Raw genomic sequence first — 18786 nt, forward strand, 5'->3', positions numbered from 1 at the left:
CACCCACCCATCCATCCACCCGCCCTTCCATCAGTCCACACTTCCATCCACCCACCCACCCACCCTTCCATCTACCCACCTGCCCACCCACCCACCCATCCATCCACCCGCCCTTCCATCAGTCCACACTTCCATCCACCCACCCCCCCACCCTTCCATCTACCCACCCACCCACCCTTCCATCTACCCACCCACCCACCCTTCCATCTACCCACCCACCCATCCATCCACCCATCCACCCGCCCTTCCATCAGTCCACCCTTCCATCCACCCACCCACCCTTCCATCTACCCACCTACCCACCAACCCACACACCCACCCTTTCATCTACCCACCCACCTATCCATGCACCCATCCACCCACCCTTCCATCAGTCCACCCTTCCATCCACTCACCCATCCACCTGCCCTTCCATCCACCCACCTGTCCACCCACCCACCCATCCATCCACCCATCCACCCACGCTTCCATCAGTCCACTCTTCCATCCACCCACCCTTCCATCCATCCATCCACCCACCTACCCACCTACCCATCCATCCACCCATCCAGCCATCCACCCGCCCTTTCATCAGGCCACTCTTCCATCCACCCACCCATCCACCTGCCCACTCTTCCATCTATCCACCCACCCATTCATCCACCCACCCACCCACCTACCCACCCACCCATCCATCTGCCCTTCTGTCTGTCTCCCATCCATCTGCCCTTCCATCCACTCATCCATTAACTCATCTACCTGCCCATCCAGGCACCCTTCCATCTACCCATCCACCTACCTACCACTATCCATCTACCAACCCACCCACCCATCCACCAATCCACTCATCCACTATCTGCCAACCCATCCACCTGCCCGTCCAGCCACCCTTCCATCTACTCACCTATCACTATCCATCCACCAACCCACCATCCACCAATCCTCTCATCTACCATCCTCCCACCCATCCATCTACCCATCCACCAACCTACACACCTGTCTGTCCACCCATCCACCCACCCTTTCATCCATTTATTCACCCATCCATCCATCTACCCACCCAGCTATCCACCCATCCATTCATCCGTCCATCTGTTCATCCAGCCATCCATTAACTCACCTATCCATCCACGCACCCTTTCATCCACCCATCCACCTATCCATCTACCCACCCATCTATCCACCCATCCATCCACTCATCCATTCACCCCTCCCTCCACCCACTTACCCATCCATTCACCCGCCCATTTACCCATCCACTCACTGATTCACCCATCTACCCACCCATTCATCTGTCTATCTACCATTTGCCCATCCACCTACTCATTTACCCATCCATCTACCTGTCCATTCATTTGACTGCTCATCCACCCATCCAGTTGACAAGCATGACCGAGCTCCAACCATATGTTAGGCATGGCGGTGAGCACCAGGACATTGCAGGAGACAGAACCTTGCCGGCTCGGCTTCCATGGGGTTCCCCTTTCAGCCATGGGGAGACAGGCTGGAAACAGATGATGTGGCAGATGGAGTGAGGAGCAGGGAAGACAAAAATGGCCCAGGTGGGGATCAGGGAGGTGGGGTGGCTGATGAGCCGTAGACCGAGGCTCTCCCAGCGGGACCTGGCAGGCACCGCCCCCTCATCTATAGAGTGGGGTTCCCTCTCTTGCAGGGTGGCTGGAGGACTAGTGGGGTAAATCCACATTCTTTCCTGGGGCCGGCCTTGAAAAGCCCCTGTCTTGCTCTTCCTGCTGTTCAGCTCCATGTCCATCCTCCCAGCTCAGGCAGAGCCTTGGCAAGCTGTCTCAGCCCTCTGAGCCTCAGTCTCCCCATCTGTGTGATGGTCACAATCAGAGGCCCACCCACCTGGGACTGGGGAGAGGTCGACCAGCACCCGTGTGTTGGCTGAGGAAGGCCTCCTTTGGCCAAGCCTGCTGTCCCCCTGCCTCTGTTTACTGTATAACTTTGGGCCAGTGGCCGAACTTCTCTGTGCCTCCATTTCCCCATCTGTAAGATGGGATGGTAGCAGTGCCCCTTCAGAGACTGCCTGCCAAAAGGTGGGCCAGGAGCCAAGACTGCACAGACTGGGTGCTCCCTCGGTCGGTGAAGACTGTTCTGATGGAGACGCCCCAGCATTGTCATCTGGACATGGAGAGCCAGGATGGGAGGGGTGCTGTGGAGGCAGAGAGCTTGCTGCTGGTCAGGGAGGTGGGGTCTGAATACGCCCTTGTCTTCATGCTATGGAGGCAGAGAGCTTGCCACTGGTCAGGGAGGTGGGGTCTGAACACCCCCTTGTCTTCTGGGCCATTGTTTGGATGGTGGGGCTTCCTCTTGTTGGCCTTGAGAAGTGGCTGGAGTTTGGCAAGTCCGGGATGGGGGCGCTGTGCATAGTGTCTTCCTGTCCATTGGCCGCAGTCAGAGCCCCACACATCCTGGACTCCTGGTGGCATTGGTCAGAGGCTGGGATTAGGGCAGGACATCACAGCCCGGCCTTGAGGGCACTGGGCTTATGGTGACCCCTGAGGAGCAGGTGAGGGGTGGCCACACGCATCCATCATCCACCCACCCATGCCTCCAGCCTCCTTCCTCATCTAGAACACCCCCATGCTCGTGAGATGACAGCTTGCAAACCACTGCACCTCTAACCCCCTGTTTTCTGGAAGGTTTGAGCAAGGCTCAGGAAAGGGGAGGCCACGCAGCTTGCCCTGGCTTCATGGTGGGGTTGGTGGGGGACCTGCAGTTTGGGGGTGGACGGGCCTCAGCTTTCTGCTCCCAGCTCTGTGGGCTTCACCTCTCTACCTGCTGAGCCTTAGAGCAGGGAGTGTCTCCTGCCACCTCACTGGGTCCTTGGGGTCATTGGTCGTGGTCCTTTCCAATTGATCCTCGATTCCAAAACCTGCCTGCCTGCCCTCCCTGAACTCCCGGTGTGACTTGGGCAGCCCGCCACCCTCTCTGAGCCTTGGCGTCCCTGGCCGTCACTTGGGGGCTGTCTGGGGGTGCCAGCCCTGGGTACAGTGGCCTCCTGCTAGGCACTCCCAGATGCTCTGTCTCCTGTCATTCTATCCCCACCCAGCAGGCACAGACAGGCTGAAGCCAAGGACAGACAGGCAGGGAATGGCTCCGGATCAGGAGGCTGGGAGGAAGGGGAAGGCCAGGGCCTCCTTCGCAGGGGTCAGAGGGCATCCATGCAGGACGCTGTGTGAGTTGGGCCAACAGGCGCAGCTCACGGCGAGCCCTGTCTGCCTCAGTAGCGCGGGGCTCTTGGAGGAGGCTTGAGGGTGGGTGGGTGGGGAGGCTGCGAGGTTAGGGTGGCTCTGACCCTGCCTGGCCTGCCCAGCACGCCTGCCCTCCCAGCACAGGGCGGGAATGGCGGGTTCCTGTTTGAAATGATTCGTGAAGATGTTGGAGAAAATCAGCATGTCAAGCAGGAGGGAGACACAGACAGCTGCACCCTGGCGGCCCCTGAGCTGCAGTCTCTGTCTCCCTGTCTCTGAGTCTCTGTCCCTCTCTCCCTGGGTCTCTGTCTCCCTGTCTCTGGGTCTCTGTCCTTCTGTCTTTGCATCTCTGTCTCTGAGTCTCTGTCCCTCTGTTTCTGCATCTCTGTCCCTCTGTCTCTGGATCTCTGTCTCCCTATCTCTGAGTCTCTGTCCCTTTGTCTCTGGGTCTCTGTCTCCCTGTCTCTGGGTCTCTGTCCCTCTGTCTCTGGATCTCTGTCTCCCTGTCCCTGGATCTCTGTCTCCCTGTCCCTGGGTCTCTGTCTCCCTGTCTCTGGGTCTGTGTCTCCCTGTCTCTGTCATGAGACAGGGTCATGAGAGAAGGTATCAGTGTGGTTGGAGTCTCTGTCTCCCTGTCTCTGGGTCTGTGTCTCTCTATCTCTGAGTCTCTGTGTCTTCATCTCTGGGTCTCTGTCTCCGTCTCTGGGTCTCTGTCTCCCTCTCCCTGGGTCTGTGTCTCCCTGTCTCTGAGTCTCTGGGTCTCTGTCTCCCTGTCTGAGTCTCTGTGTCTCCATATCTGGGTCTCTGTCTCTGTCTCTGGGTCTCTGTCTCCCTCTCCCTGGGTCTGTGTCTCCCTGTCTCTGAGTCTCTGGGTCTCTGTCTCCCTGTCTGAGTCTCTGTGTCTCCATATCTGGGTCTCTGTCTCCCTGTCTCTGTGTCTCTGTCTCTGGGTCTCTGTCTCTTTGTCTCTGTTGCCATCTCTGTGTCTCTTCCCTCTGTTTCTGGGTCTCTGTCTCCCCATCTCTGTCCCTCTGTCCCAGTCTCTGGGTCTGTCACTGGCTGAGTGTCCTGGCCTGCTGGGACACTGCGGTGGGGCCCTGCACCCGCTCCTGGGCTCTCCCACTTGTCCATCCAGAAGCCATTATCTTTCCTCCACTCCTACAGGAGCCAAGGGAGGCAGAGAACAGCAGGTGCCTTGGAAGGGGCGGCCCCTTATCAGGAAGGATAACCCCAGGAAGTAGCCTTGGGCAGTCTGGGGGAGAAGCAGGGCGGCCGGGCCTCAGGGGCCTCTGAGCTGTCCCACGGGAAAGCTTGCTGACGTGATCGTGGGGGCCGGAGCGTTTGAGGGCCAGCATGAGGTGCCGGAACCCAGCAACTCCATCCTGTGGGCTGGGAGCAGTTCCCAGTGCTGTGAAACATTGTGGTCACCATGGCAACAGTACTGGGGAAGCTGCCTTTGTGGAATGGGTGGGACCCTGCCTCTTTGCACCTTTTACCCTCGAGGCACGTGCCCAAGGGCCAGCGAGGACTGCAGCTGCTGGTGGCCAGGGGTGGGGGTGGGGGGGGAGCAGGGGCACACTGGGCCGCGGTGTTCCCATCTTGGAGAGGGATACTGAGCCTGTGATCTCCCCGGCTGCTGGGGATTTGTGAGGCTGCGTGTGAAGACCTGTGCCTGCTTGGTGAGGTCAGAGTGGGTAGGAAGGGTCATGGGAGAAGGTGTCAGTGTGGTTGGAGAGTAGGGTGGTGGCTGTGAGGCTGAGAGGTTGGTGGTGGGATTCCAGGCCCCCCACAGCTCTGGCACTCGAGCCCCACACCACCTCCCACACTGCCTGGTCGCTGTCACCCCCACCCCTGCCACCATCTCTGCTTCCCTTCCTTTCACTGGCTCTCTGTTCCTCTCTCCCTGTATTTCTCTCCTTGTCTCTCTGGGTCTCTGTCTCTCCCTCTCCCTCTCTCCCTGGGTCTCTGTCTCCCTCTCTCCCTGGGTCTCTGTCTCCCTCTCCGTCTCTCTAGGTCTCTGTCTCCCTCTCTCCCTGGGTCTCCGTCTCCCTGTCTCCAGGTCTCTGTCTTCCTCTCTCCCTGGGTCTATTTCTCTCCCTCTTGCTGGGTCTCTCTTTCCCTCTCCCTCTGGATCTTTCTCTCCATCTCCCTCTCTCTGGGTCTCTGTCTCACTGTCTCCCTGTCTCTAGGTATCTGTCTTCCTCTCTCTCTGGGTTTTTTTCTCCTCCTCTTGCTGGGCCTCTGTCTCTCCCTCTCCCTTTCTCTGGGTCTCTGTCTCCCTCTCTCCCTGGGTCTCTGTCTCCCTCTCTCTGGGTCTCTGTCCCCTCTCTCTGGGTCTCTGTCTATCCCCCTGTCTCTGGGTCCCTGTCCCCCTCTCTCTGGGTCTCTGTCTCCTTCTCTCTGGGTCTCTGTCTGTCTACCTTTCTCTGGGTCCCTGTTCCCCTCTGGGTCCCTGTTCCCCTCTGGGTCTCTGTCCCTTTATCTCTGAATCTGTTTTTCTCTCTCTGGGTATCTGTCCACTTCTCTCTGGGTCCTGTTTTTCTTTCTGTGGGTCCCGGTTCTTCTCTGGGTCTCTGTCCCCTCTAAGTCTCTGTCACTCCCTCTCGGAGTCTCTGTTTCCCTCTCTTGCTGGATCTCAGACAAGGCTCTCAGGATGGTCTTGGTCCAGTTGCCAGCCTGGGACTGGCTGGGAGAGAGGCTAGGGATTGGGCAGTGGCTTCTCAGCCTGCCCTGACATCCCCTGCTGTCCCCTGAAGTACAGCCTCTTCCCCACCCATGCACCGGGACCCTGGGGTGGCATCGCATCAGCCGGGGTGGGAGCCAACCAGCTGTGCTGCGCTGCTGTGCTCCTTCGAGCCACATGGACAATAAAACCAAAATTGGCTTTGAAAGTGGAAGTGCTCTCCTCTTTGAGGGGAAGTGAGGGACTGCGCGCGTCAGAACCGCCTATGAGGGGCAATGCCGGCAGGCTCCGTTCTGGCCCGAGCACTGGGCTCCGCGTGGGGGTGGGAAAGGATTTTACAAAACCCCAAAGAAATGTTTCCATGAAATTCTTTCTTGTTCTTGCCTTTTTTTTTTTCTTTTTTGGACATTCCAATGAAAAGAACCGTTCTGGGGCTTTGGATCGCTTCTCATGGGTTGGGAAGCCGACCATGGAGATGAGGCCAGCCCGGGGCCGGAGGAGGGGCGCCTGCCCTGACAGGTGCGTGCCCCTCACTGTTGTCCCCCTAGGCAGCCCCCACCTCCCTCTGCTCCTGATCCTCCCACGAGGCTTCATCCCTAGGGTGCCTGGCCGCAACCTCTGCAACTCTGAGCTTCTTGTGATCTCCCCCACGAGGCCATCGTGCCTTGGGCTGGGTTCCCCCAGAGCAGACTCTCAGGCGAGGGTTCGAGGGCCCCACGAAAGAACAGCATGGGGAGGGAAGGAGCCTCCACAGGGTGTGTCAGTAGCGAGCAGGTGGTCCCGGGGCAACCCTTGGAGATCTCGGGAATCCCATAACAGGCGGTCCACCTGGGGGAGTTTAACCCACTCAGGCTCCCTGGATGTCAGCCCCAGCACATCCCTGCACTGGGACATCTGAGAAGAGCAGGGGTGGTGTTGCCAGGGCAGACCTGGGCGTGTCCTTGGGTCCAGCACAGGCCTGGGCCTGGCTAGGGTGCCCGATGACGTTGCTGGGGGGATACAGCGGCTAGCGGGTGTCAGAATGGCCCCTAGCCCGGGCCAGGCCTGTAGCGGGGGCGTGTGGCCACTCAGAGGCCAGATTCAGGCAGAGGGTGCAGCCAGGGCGGGCAGCAATGGCCTCTTGAGACGGCCCTGGCTGGGGCTGCTGACGCATTGGCTCCGATGACTCACGTGCGGGTGACCGTGACTCGAGTGGCCGTCTGGAGACTCGGACCGGCTCAGGGCCACCGCCTTCCTGGGGGCCTGTGGCCCCGCCGTGCTGGCCGCCCCCTGTCTGGACCAGCCTGAGTAATGGGTCCTTCCCCTCCTCCCAGTGGCCGGCTGGAGAGGACCTTAGTCATCAGCCCTGGCCCTGGCCCTCCCTCCTCCGCCTGCCCACCTCCACCCAGGCTGCGTCTCGCTTCTCCGTCCAGGCTGGGGGACTCCTGCCCCTACTGGCCTCCTCCCTCCTTGAGTTCCCCAGGAGGGGCTGCAGCGGGGTGGATTTGGCTTCACAGGGGCGGCAGTGAGGGTGACGTCAGGGGCCTCAGGGACAGTTGTCCCATCCCTAAGATGAGAGGAAGGAAACAGCCATGTGGAACGCGTCAGGCATCACCGGGGCATGAGGAGGAGGCCTGGGGAGGACAAGCTGCTTCCTCCCCTCTTTGGTCCAGCGTGGGCCCTGTGCCCTGTAACCAGCAGTGGATGGGCCTCACCCTGCTTTCTGGGCCTGGGGTGTCCTAAATTCCAGATGGGAGCATCCAAATTCTCCGAGTGTATAGTCGTCATGTGCTAGTGGCAGCCTGGGTCTCAGGGCTCTGCGTTTGCTCATCTCATCCTCCAGCGGCCCTGGGGCTGGGGAGCTGGATGGTCATTTGCCCCTGCTTTGTAGCTGAGGCCTGGGTGGTTGAGTGACTGCTGAGTTCCCAGCTAACCAGAGCTGGCTTGGCCCAGGCTGCTGGCCCCTGATGTCTCCTCTGAGATGCCCTGCCAGTCAGCTGAACTGATCCTGCCTTCTGGGTTCTGGGCACCCTCTCTGCTTGCTGGGGAACCCACAGATCCCATGCTTGGAACACTGGCCCACCTCCCTGGTTTCCTGTTCCTCAGTCATCAGAATAGCAGAGGGCAGGGCAGTAGCTCCTCTCCTCCCCAGAGGGAGGTCCTCTCTGTCCAACTTCTCAGTTCTCCAGATATGTTCTGTGCACTCATGGGCAGATGCATATGTGTGGCACTTTGAGCCCAAATAGCATCCCACTGTGTGCACTCTGCCTCTTCCTTCCTCCTGCAGCCTTGACGTCATCCCCTGCATGCAACATCTTCCCCAGGATGCATCAGCCTCCTCACCCATGTATAGGGCAGCCCTCACTCAGAAGGTGCTGTGATTCCACGAATCTCCTCTAAGGGTGGTTAGCTTATTTCTCGTCTGTGGCCCCTAGAGATTGTATTTGGGTACGTTTCAGAAATAGAGTTCTTGGGTAAAGGACGTGAGCCTTTAGAGCGTTGCTGGGTCTACGCAGCTGCCTTCCTGGGGGTCACCTTGCTTCATAAGCCCCCCGAGAGTGTGCTTCCCTGACTGCAAGCGAGGCTGACTCTTACGTCCTTCTAGCCAGCTCTGCTTGCTTTCCTGGGAACCATCAGCCCACATTCTTTGTGCATCTTTCGATCTCACTCTGTCACCCAGGCTGGAGTGCAGTGGCACAAATATGGCTCACTGCAGCCTCCACCTCCTGAGCTCAAGTGATCCTCCCACCTCAGCCTCCCAAGTAGCTGGGAACACAGGCTCATGCCAGCATGCCTGGCTAATTTGTATTGATTTCTTGATGCTCTTTATATATGGAAGAGCATGGTAAATATGCTCCTAAGGACTGAGTGGCCCCATGATGAACTTGCCCCAGTGCAACGTGTTTCTTCTGATGAAAATGTACACATGCACACCTGCCTCCAAGGGCTTTACAGGAGGCACAAGAAGTCCTCCCATCCCTCCCCACAAATCTCCTTGAACTTCTAAGGAAAAACCAGACCAAAATCAAAATGGCAAAGGCTGGCAAGGCCCATGCATACTTCTGGGAGACAAAGTGTCCACAGAGAGGCCGGCAGGGGTCACCCAGAGCCCGATGGCACAACCCAGCTGCAACACAAAGCTGATTCTGGGTGATCTGACCCCTTTTGGTCCCCATTGCCTGGACCACGCGCCCATGAGGACGGGGCCTACTTCGTCTCATTTACGCAGCATCCCTGCATGCACAGGCAGGGAAGAGGAGTTTGCAAAGCCAGTGAGGCAAGCCGGGGACAAGGAGAGACGTGGTCACCTTGAGGGTCCTCAGAGGCACATGCAGGATGCGGCTTTGGCCCCAGGCAGCCTGGACACCCGTCGCAGGGTGTTGGTGAGAGGGCATGCCATTCATGGGAAGCAACGAGACCCTGCCCCTGGAGATGTCCAGGCAGGTGCTGGACCCCTGTGGGGGGCTGGATAGGGGAGGGCGGCCCATGAGCCTGCGACATGCTCCTCACGAGCCTCGGATCTGGATCTGTCATGGGTCTAGGGGAAAAAGAGCCGAGGCTTGGCTCAGGGCAGCAGCCTGGTCAAGTACGATTGGGGCGGATGTGTGGGGAGGGGAGGAAGGGAGGAGGGGAGGTGAGCATCCCTTCCACTTGGCAGGGGAAAGGCCACGGGGACAAGCCAGAGTCTCAGGGTGCACCTGGACCCCTTTCCTTCCCTGCCCTCCTCAGCTTTCAGAAGGCTGCACCCCCACCCTCCCAGGCAAACACCAGGTCTGGGCTCCAGCACCCCCAGCACCGCAGCATTGCTGGCCAGCCCAGATGACCGTGGCATTGGGCTCTGAGTAGCATATGTCCTGCTTCCCCAGGGACTCAAAGGCTTTCCACTGAGCACAGGCCCCACACTGGGTCCTTCGTGCTATGTCCCCACCCTCTAGGACATGCAGCGCCTCGCAGGCAGGGCTGGGGCTTGGGCAACTTCTCTGCCTGTGGTGCCTTGCAGGGCTGTGGTCAGCGCCTGGCCCTGAAGCCCCTCTCCCCAGCAGTTTGTCTTGATCACTCACCCTTTCCCAAGGGTTTCTGGAAGGGTGGCCTGAAGGGGAGGTCAGGGACCTCTGGTGGCAGCTGCTATGTTGACTGAGTGCCCACTGTGCGCCCTGTGTTTGACGTTGGCTCTTTAATGCCCACTGTGGTTTTGGGGCTGGCTGGCAGTGGGGCCAAGGAGCCTTCCGTCTCCTCCCGCTTTCTTGGAAAGATCAGTGCCCGCATTCCTGGCCCTTGCTTATGGGCAGGCGTGGGTCCCAGGAATGGGAGAGCAAATTCCAGAGGGCAGAGGCCACCAGGACAGAGCAGGGTGCCTCAGCCCGGTGGGGGTGGGGGTCTTGGAGGGGACTGATCCTGGAGGTGGCACCAGGGTCCACCCCCTGTTGTGTTCTGAGGAAGAAGTGGTGTGTTAATGGCTCCTAAGCTATTCATTCATTGATCCGTTCAACAGTTTCCCCAAATGAAATAGCAAAGGGGTGGTGGGGCTGGAGAAGAGGGGATGAGGGGGCAGTAGGGGCAGTGGGGGCTGGCCCACAGAGGGCTCGTATACTCTGGGGTGCGGGGGGCTGTGGCGGGGCTTGCAGGGGACTTGAGAAGGCTCCCGTGTGTCCTTTGGTTTTTTTATTGAAGTGAAATTCACGTGACATAAAACTGTCTGAAAGTGGACAATTCAGTGGCATTTAGTAGATTCGCAGTGGTGTGCAAACACCACCTCTATCTAGTTCCAGAACATTCTCATCCCTCCAAAAGGAGACCCCACCCCATCAGCAGTCACTCCCCCCTCCCCTCCCCCAGCCCTTGGTGGCACCCATCTGCTTCCTGTCTCTGCGGATTTGCCTGTTGTGGGCATTTCACGTCAGTGGAGTCATACACAGTGCGGCCTTTTGTGTCTGGCTTCTTGCACTGAGTGTTGTGTTCAAGGTAATAGTGTGTGTGTGAACCTCTGGGCCATGTCCCCACCTCTGCTTTCCCCGCAGCACGGCCGACAAGAACGGGGCCCTCAAGTGCACCTTCTCGGCACCCAGCCACAGCACCAGCCTCCTGCAGGGCCTGGCCACCCTCCGCGCTCAGGGCCAGCTCCTCGATGTTGTGCTGACTATTAACAGAGAGGCCTTTCCTGCACACAAGGTCGTCCTGGCTGCCTGCAGCGACTACTTCAGGTAAGTGCTGGCCCCAGGCAGCGGGAAGGGGCGGCTGCCTGTTGGGACAGGGACAGGGCAGATGGCACCCACTTTCTAAAGGGGGCCTGTCTCAGCGCTACCCAGGGACAGCTTCGAGGGAGAACGGCTGGTACTGGCTGCTCTTCTTTTTTTTGTTTTTTTTTTTTGAGATGTAGTCTCGCGCTGTTGCCCAGGCTGGAGTGCAGTGGCACAATCTCGGCTAACTGCAACCTCCACCTCCCGGGTTCAAGCAGTTCTCCTGCCTCAGCCTCCTGAGTAGCTGGGAGTACAGGCACCCGCCACCATGCCCAGCTAATTTTTTTTGTATTTTTTAGTAGAGACGGGGTTTCACCATGTTGGCCAGGCTGGTACTGAACTCCTGACTTCGTGATCTGCCTGCCTTGGCCTCCCAAAGTGCTGGGATTATAGGCGTGAGCCACTGCTCCAGGCCCCTTCTGATTTTAGAGAGAGGTTTAATGTCCAGTAAACCTGCAGGTTTCCCAGAGTTTGCATCTTACTCTCTTTGGGCAGAACATGCCTGGAGGGACAGAGATGGCCTGTGGGCACCCACTCACTTCTACCCTGCATGCAGGGTGGCAGGGCTTGGCCAGGTTTTTGATCTGTCTTTTTTTTTTTTTTTTTGAGACGAAGTCTCGCTGTGTCGCCCAGGCTGGAGTGCAGTGGCACAATCTCGGCTCATTGCAACCTCCGCCTCCCGGGTTCAAGCGATTCTCCTGCCTCAGCCTCAAGAGTAGCTGGGACTACAGGCGCCTGCCACCACACCTGGCTAATTTTTTGTATTTTTAGTAGAGACGGGGTTTCACCATGTTAGCCAGGATGGTCTCGATTTCCTGACCTCATGAGCCACCTGCCTCAGCCTCCCAAAGTGTTGGGATTACAGGCGTGAGCCACTGCACCCAGCCCAATCTGTCTTTACTTGACGCCTGCTGTATGCCAGGCACTATTCTAGTCCTTGGGATGCAGCAGGGATGACAGTGAAACGGGCACAAGCCCCTGCCCTCAGGGCATCCCCTCAGGACACCTGGAGCAGGACAGCTGGGGGACTGGAGGGGCATCGAGGGCCGCAGGGACCCTGTGTCTGCCAACACCATGTCCTGGGCTCTGTCTGAGGCCCAGATGAGTTCTCCTCCCTGTCTCCCTGAGCTGTGGGCACTTCCCCCATGTGACAGAAGAGGCCATGGCGGGCACTGTCTGTCTGTCCCTGTGCCGTGGCCGGGCCGGAAGTGAGAGCACCACAGAGCAGGGCTGTGGGGTGGGGGGGGTGCATTCTCCTCGCTAGCTGGGGGCTGTTGCAGGGCTGAGTGGTCTCCCTCCCTGGGTGACCAGCAGGTGAGCCTCCTTCCTGCCAGGCGGTGAACGTGCCAGAGAGAGCTGGGCCGCCCTGGGGAGGCTCCCAGGCCCCAGCCCAGGTGTGCCGCTCAGCCACACATTCCCTGAGGCCCGGGCCGCCTGCCCCGTGGGCTCAATGAGGCTGTTGTGGGGGCCGCAGCAGCCGAGCCAACTGGGGCGCCGCTTCTATTTTTATTCTGGATTTGGGGACGGGTGGGCCAGTCCAGCCAGCAATGCCCTTTAAAGGCTCCCCTGTGCTGGCATTGCAGCCAGCGAGACCTTAAAAGGCAAAGCTCCCTCCTGTCGCCTGCGACCGCCTCTGCCTTCATCGCGTCATGCCCGAGGGCCAGCGCGGACCCGTGGGGACAAGCGGGACAGGGTCTGGGGAGCTGGCAGCATACTTACTGCTCCGGGACCGCTCAGAGATGCTGAAGAGCTGCTTGTTGGGCAGATGTCAGTGGGCGGCCCCGAGATAGCGCCCTGGCAGCTGTCCTTGCCCCTGTAGCCCTGAGCCTGGCTCACAGCAGGTGCAAGACTAGGGGACAGGCCTCTGTGGGTCAAATGCACAAGGGATGTTCCCTCCTCCTCGGACGGCTATCAGGGGAGGTGCACTGGCAGGAGTGAGAGTTACTATGCCATGCCATTGCACCTCCTGGAAGGAACCGCCCATTCCCCTGGAGCTGGGGTGCTCTCCCCTCTTCTGCTGGGGAACACCCTAAACGCTGTAGGGGAACTGTGACCTAGAACCGTGTGCCTCCCCGCTGCCCTCCCTCACGGGGGCCTGTGTCCCCTCCCACTCTCATGTTCTGCCTCCCAGAGCACAGCAGTACAAGGGCGGAGCTGGGGTCTCAATGGAGGCTGGGGACGTAGCTGTTGGGTGGGAGGTGCTTCCCCGACCACCTGAGCCTGTCTCTGGAGACAGCAGTCACCCCAGCACAGCCTCCTGGTGGGGGCTCCATTCCTGGGGACCCTCATTACCTTCTCCTCTTCACATGATGGTTGTTGAGACTCAGGCTGGGCATATCAGAGCTGCCTGCTTAGGTCAGTGAACAAGGTGAGGGTTGAACTGTGGTGCACGGCACCTCCAGAGCACTGGCCTTGCAGTTCCTGAGCTCAGGTGTCAAGTGGGGCTGCAGATCTGTCCCCAGAGCCACAGGGTGTGTTCTCATCCTGCACTGCCATACCTGGCCCCTCTAACCACACCCCCGACAGGCACATTGTGGGTGAGGCTGACCCGGGCCACCGCTCCTGCAGCTCCAACACGATCTAGTCATGAAGGGGCAGGGGCAGGGTCCTCTGTAGAGGGGCCAAGCAGGGAGTTGCTATTTATAGGAAGATGCATGGCTTGGGTGGATTCAAAATCTGTCTTTTTTTTTTTTTTTTTGCATGTTTTTTTTGTTTGTTTGAGACGGAGTCTCGCTCTTGTTGTCCAGGCTGCAGTGCAGCATGATCTCGGCTCACTGCAACCTCCAGGCTGGTCTTGAACTCCTGACATCAGGTGATCCACCCACCTCGGCCTCCCAAAGTGCTAGGATTACAGGCATGAGCCACTGTGCCTGGCCTTTGCATGTTTTTTTTGTTTGTTTGTTTGTTTTTGTGACTGAGTCTCACTCTGTCACCCAGGCTGGAGTGCAGTGCCAGTGGTCTCGATCTCCTGATCTCATGATCCACCTGCCTCGGCTTCCCAAAGTGCTGGGATTACAGGCGTGAGCCACCGCGCCCGGCCCCTTTGCATGTTTTTAACGAGCATTCCGCCTACTTTCCTCTTGCTGGCTGTGCCCTGTGTTCTGTGTCCCCAGGCCACTGTTCCCCAGGCCAGATCATTCCTGGCTGGCCAAAACGCCCCTCAGCCACTGCGAGCCACACGTTGTGTTTCTGCCCTTCAGGGCTATGTTCACCGGCGGCATGCGGGAGGCAAGCCAGGACGTCATTGAGCTGAAGGGCGTGTCGGCCCGTGGCCTGCGGCACATCATCGACTTCGCCTACAGCGCCGAGGTGACACTGGATCTGGACTGCGTGCAGGACGTGCTGGGCGCGGCCGTGTTCTTGCAGATGCTGCCCGTGGTGGAGCTGTGCGAGGAGTTCCTGAAGGCGGCCATGAGCGTGGAGACCTGCCTCAACATCGGCCAGATGGCCACCACCTTCAGCCTGGCCTCGCTGCGAGAGTCGGTGGATGCCTTCACCTTCCGGCACTTCCTGCAGATCGCCGAGGAGGAGGATTTCCTGCGCCTGCCACTGGAGCGCCTGGTCTTCTTCCTGCAGAGCAACCGGCTGCAGAGCTGCGCCGAGATCGACCTGTTCCGCGCGGCCGTCCGCTGGCTGCAGCATGACCCGGCCCGGCGGCCGCGCGCCAGCCATGTGCTCTGCCACATTCGCTTCCCGCTCATGCAGTCGTCCGAGCTGGTGGACAGCGTGCAGACGCTGGACATCATGGTGGAGGACGTGCTGTGCCGCCAGTATCTGCTGGAGGCCTTCAACTACCAGGTGCTGCCCTTCCGGCAGCACGAGATGCAGTCTCCGCGCACCGCTGTGCGCTCGGATGTGCCCTCGCTCGTCACCTTCGGCGGCACGCCCTACACCGACAGCGACCGCTCGGTCAGCAGCAAGGTCTACCAGCTGCCTGAGCCGGGCGCCCGCCACTTCCGCGAGCTCACGGAGATGGAGGTAGGCTGCAGCCACACGTGCGTGGCCGTGCTGGACAATTTTGTATACGTGGCCGGGGGGCAGCACCTGCAGTACCGCAGCGGCGAGGGTGCAGTGGATGCCTGCTACCGCTACGACCCCCACCTGAATCGCTGGCTGCGCCTGCAGGCCATGCAGGAAAGCCGCATCCAGTTCCAGCTGAACGTGCTGTGCGGCATGGTGTACGCCACGGGCGGCCGCAACCGAGCCGGCAGCCTGGCCTCCGTGGAGCGGTACTGCCCCCGGCGCAATGAGTGGGGCTACGCCTGCTCGCTGAAGCGCCGTACCTGGGGCCACGCTGGGGCCGCCTCAGGGGGCCGCCTCTACATCTCGGGTGGCTACGGGATCTCAGTGGAGGACAAGAAGGCCCTGCACTGCTACGACCCCGTGGCCGACCAGTGGGAGTTCAAGGCGCCCATGAGCGAACCCCGCGTGCTACACGCCATGGTGGGTGCCGGCGGCCGCATCTATGCCCTCGGGGGCCGTATGGACCACGTGGACCGCTGCTTCGACGTGCTGGCTGTGGAGTACTATGTGCCAGAGACGGACCAGTGGACCAGCGTGAGCCCCATGCGGGCCGGCCAGTCAGAGGCCGGCTGCTGCCTGCTGGAGAGGAAGATCTACATTGTCGGGGGCTACAACTGGCGTCTCAACAACGTCACGGGCATCGTACAGGTGTACAACACGGACACCGACGAGTGGGAGCGGGACCTGCACTTCCCGGAGTCCTTCGCGGGCATAGCCTGCGCCCCCGTCCTGCTGCCCCGGGCCGGGACCAGGAGGTAGCCCCCAAGACCCCCAGGACGCTGGCCTGACCGCATGTTGTCTCCAAGTGGGGCTTGGCGAATGCACGTCTGCCTGAGAACCCCAGTGCCCCCCTTCGCCCGGGCTGCCCTTGAGGGGCCTGCCGCGTTGATAAGCCCGCCTCCCAGGGGTCCCTCCCTCCCTCCTTCCCAAAGCAGATCCTGGCTGCCAGTCCATCCGAGGGAGCCTGCCGGCAAAGCGTCTGACATGTGGTGGCAGCATATTTGTCCCTGGGGTGGTTTCCTCGCCTGGCCCCCGAGTCCCCACGGGCTGGCGGGTGGAATCCCAGGTCTCCAGGGGGTCCCTGTGCAGCTCCATCTCACTTCTCTACCGCCTCCCAGCCCCACAGTTTCAGGCATTCAGATGTGAGCTCATCAACATTGAACCCAAAGTCGGTGGTATATGACTCACCCTCCTTCCAAGTCTCCTGCGCGCGTGTTTTTAAAATAAACTCACCCGAAACGTCCATAACACACGGACCTCCAGGAGCAGTGAGAGGTGGCTTAGAAGCCCCTGGTTTGGGGTGGGTGGAGGAGGAAGGCACGTGTCTGCCTCCCCTGGGGTGCCCTCCTTCCCCCATCCCAAGCTGCTCAGGGGAGGCCCTGGTCATGCCTCAGTTCCTGTCTTCATCTGCTTTCTGGAGGAAAAACCATATCAACTCCTAGAAACGCTCCTTAGGGGCTTTGGACCTTCCATTTGGCACTGAGCATCTTGTGGGGCCTTAACTGGCTGAGACATCCCGGCCCTCTACATTTGCCCTGTTGGCCGGGCAGTCCCCTTCCCGCAATTGGAGGGCGACGCTAACTTCAGAATCCCACAGTGCCGCTTGCCGCAGGTCTGGTGGGGCGTCTTTTTTCTCCTCCCTCCTTTCCACCCCTCCGCGCCCTGCCACTCCCTGGCCTGCCCTGTTTTTGGGTCAACATTGCTAAGGAGCCAGCAGTGAGGCCTTTCCCTTCAAGGGCTCTGTGGTATCTCTGGCCACATTTGTTTTAATGTCTGAACCTCTAAACCTTTTCTTTTTGATTGGTTTTACTGTTTTTAAGAAGCCAGCACTGCTGTCTAATAGATGGGATTTGTACTCTTGGGGCAACTTAAAGTGTCTCTCTTGCTGCTAACAGACGATTGATGTCTTGTCTCTGTGACCCACTCACCATGTAAAGAATTAACCTCCTATCTTAGCAGACATCGTCTCCTAATATTTCCCTTTATTTAATAAAAATGTTATGGTGAAGAGATGGAGCCGGCCCAGCACTGAGCTTGTGCGGCTTGGGTCTGATTGGTCACAGATTCCTCATGTGTCCTCCGCGTGTCTGGGTGCTCCTCTCCCCCGCCTCAGCCTTTTCCAGCCTTTCAGAGGAGTTGGCAGGGGGCTGGGCTTTGGCTCAGGGGCGCAGAGGCAGCAGGAAGCGTGGCCAGGACTTTCACCCTGGCGTTTTTTGTTGTTGGTTTTTTTTGTTTTTTTGAGACGGAGCCTCGCTCTGTCACCCAGGCTGGAGTGCAGTGGCGTGATCTTGGCTCACTGCAACCTCTGCCTCCTGGGTTCAAGCAATTCACCTGCCTCAGCCTCCCAAGTAGCCAGGATTACAGACGCACACCACCACACCCGGCTAATTTTTGTATTTTTAGTACAGACGAGGTTTTACCATGTTGGCCAGGCTGGCCTTGAACTCTTGACCTCAGGTGATCCACCTGCCTCTGCCTCCCAAAGTGCTGGGATTACAGGTGTGAGCCACCATGCCCGGCCCACCTTGGCACTTTGAAAGAGCCTTCAGCCCCCTACTTTCATCATGGCCGGCCAAACTATGAACCGGGCTGCCCAGAGCAGGCCACTTATCAGTTGCAGGTTAGCGGAGAAAGCCTGATGTTCCCGGACGGCCTTCCTAGAAGGGAGGCCCTGGGATATCACACACACATGGATCTGCATAAGTTGCTGTGCCTGCATGCCTGGCGCTCCTGTGTGGCAGCCATCGGGGCTGGGGTAACACTAGAGGCTGAGGGGGTGGGCAGTGCTAAAATAGGAACATGGTTGGGAACCTAAAAGAAGCCCACACTGTCAGGGGCATCGAAACAAAAGCCGAGTTCCCTGGGGACTTAACAGAACATTCCAGCCCCACCCCCAACCTGAGCTCCCCCAAAGAGAACCCTTCCCCACTGGAGGCATGGCCCCTTCAGGGGGGCAGTGAGAAGCTTTGCCAGCTGCAAGTCCCCCGGATCAGCTCACACCTCAGAACATCTTGTCCCCAACGAGCTGGCAGGGGCGCCGGCCCAGGGCGGGGGGCGCTGCTGTATCTAACCGGATCGATTGTGCATAACTGTCTAGGACGGTTCGTGGAATGTTCGTGGGGCCCCCTGCCCCTCCCTCAGCCTCCCCCCGCATCCCCCCAAGAAAGGAAAATTATTTTTCGTATTGTAAACTTTAAACATGAAAAAGCTGTTTTTAATTTAGCAGAAACTGGCTTGAATCTTCACTTTGTGAACGTTTGTGTCCTTCAGAGGCAGAATACGCCTGCGCACACTCGCACATGCTCACGCACACACCTGCACACGCATGCCGCAACACGCACATTCACATGGCCATGTTCGTGCACGCCTGCACATGCATGCTTGCCCATACTCACGCATTGCAGCGCGTTCACACGCTCACCCGCACACAGTGAAACACAAGCTCACACATATGCACACACACACATATCTGTGCATGCACCCCTGGACCAGCGTAGCCCACTCTCCCTGGCGGCCCAAAGGGGTCTGGAGCCCGGCACCTCCCCGAGCCTGGGGGAAGCCTGTCTACTTCCAGATGCCCTGCCTACTCGCTGAGGCCTGGACGCCAGCCGCAGGAGCCTCCCTCGCACCTGGGCTCAGGCTGTGGGAAAACGCTGTCTCTCGGGACGGT

At 59.2% G+C, this 18786-nt stretch overlaps 1 protein-coding gene across 3 annotated transcripts in view; it reads left to right on the forward strand.

Moving 5' to 3' along the window:
* KLHL26 (kelch like family member 26) overlaps nt 1–18345 on the forward strand; it is a 34996-nt gene extending 16651 nt beyond the window's left edge. For 2 of the 3 annotated variants that reach the window (XM_004060346.5, XM_063701114.1), the window contains exons 2-3: nt 10875–11057; nt 14294–18345. In XM_004060346.5, the coding sequence (XP_004060394.1) occupies nt 10875–11057; nt 14294–15875 (1765 nt within the window). In that variant the 3' untranslated portion in view covers nt 15876–18345. Of the gene's footprint in view, nt 1–6298; nt 6397–10874; nt 11058–14293 lie in introns of all 3 variants that reach the window. The other variant, XM_055372197.2, reaches the window with a different exon arrangement.
* Nucleotides 18346–18786: the final 441 nt, after the last annotated feature.

Source organism: Gorilla gorilla, chromosome 20 (assembly GCF_029281585.2).
Source record: "Gorilla gorilla gorilla isolate KB3781 chromosome 20, NHGRI_mGorGor1-v2.1_pri, whole genome shotgun sequence".
In the NCBI taxonomy this organism is placed as follows: Eukaryota; Metazoa; Chordata; class Mammalia; order Primates; family Hominidae; genus Gorilla; species Gorilla gorilla.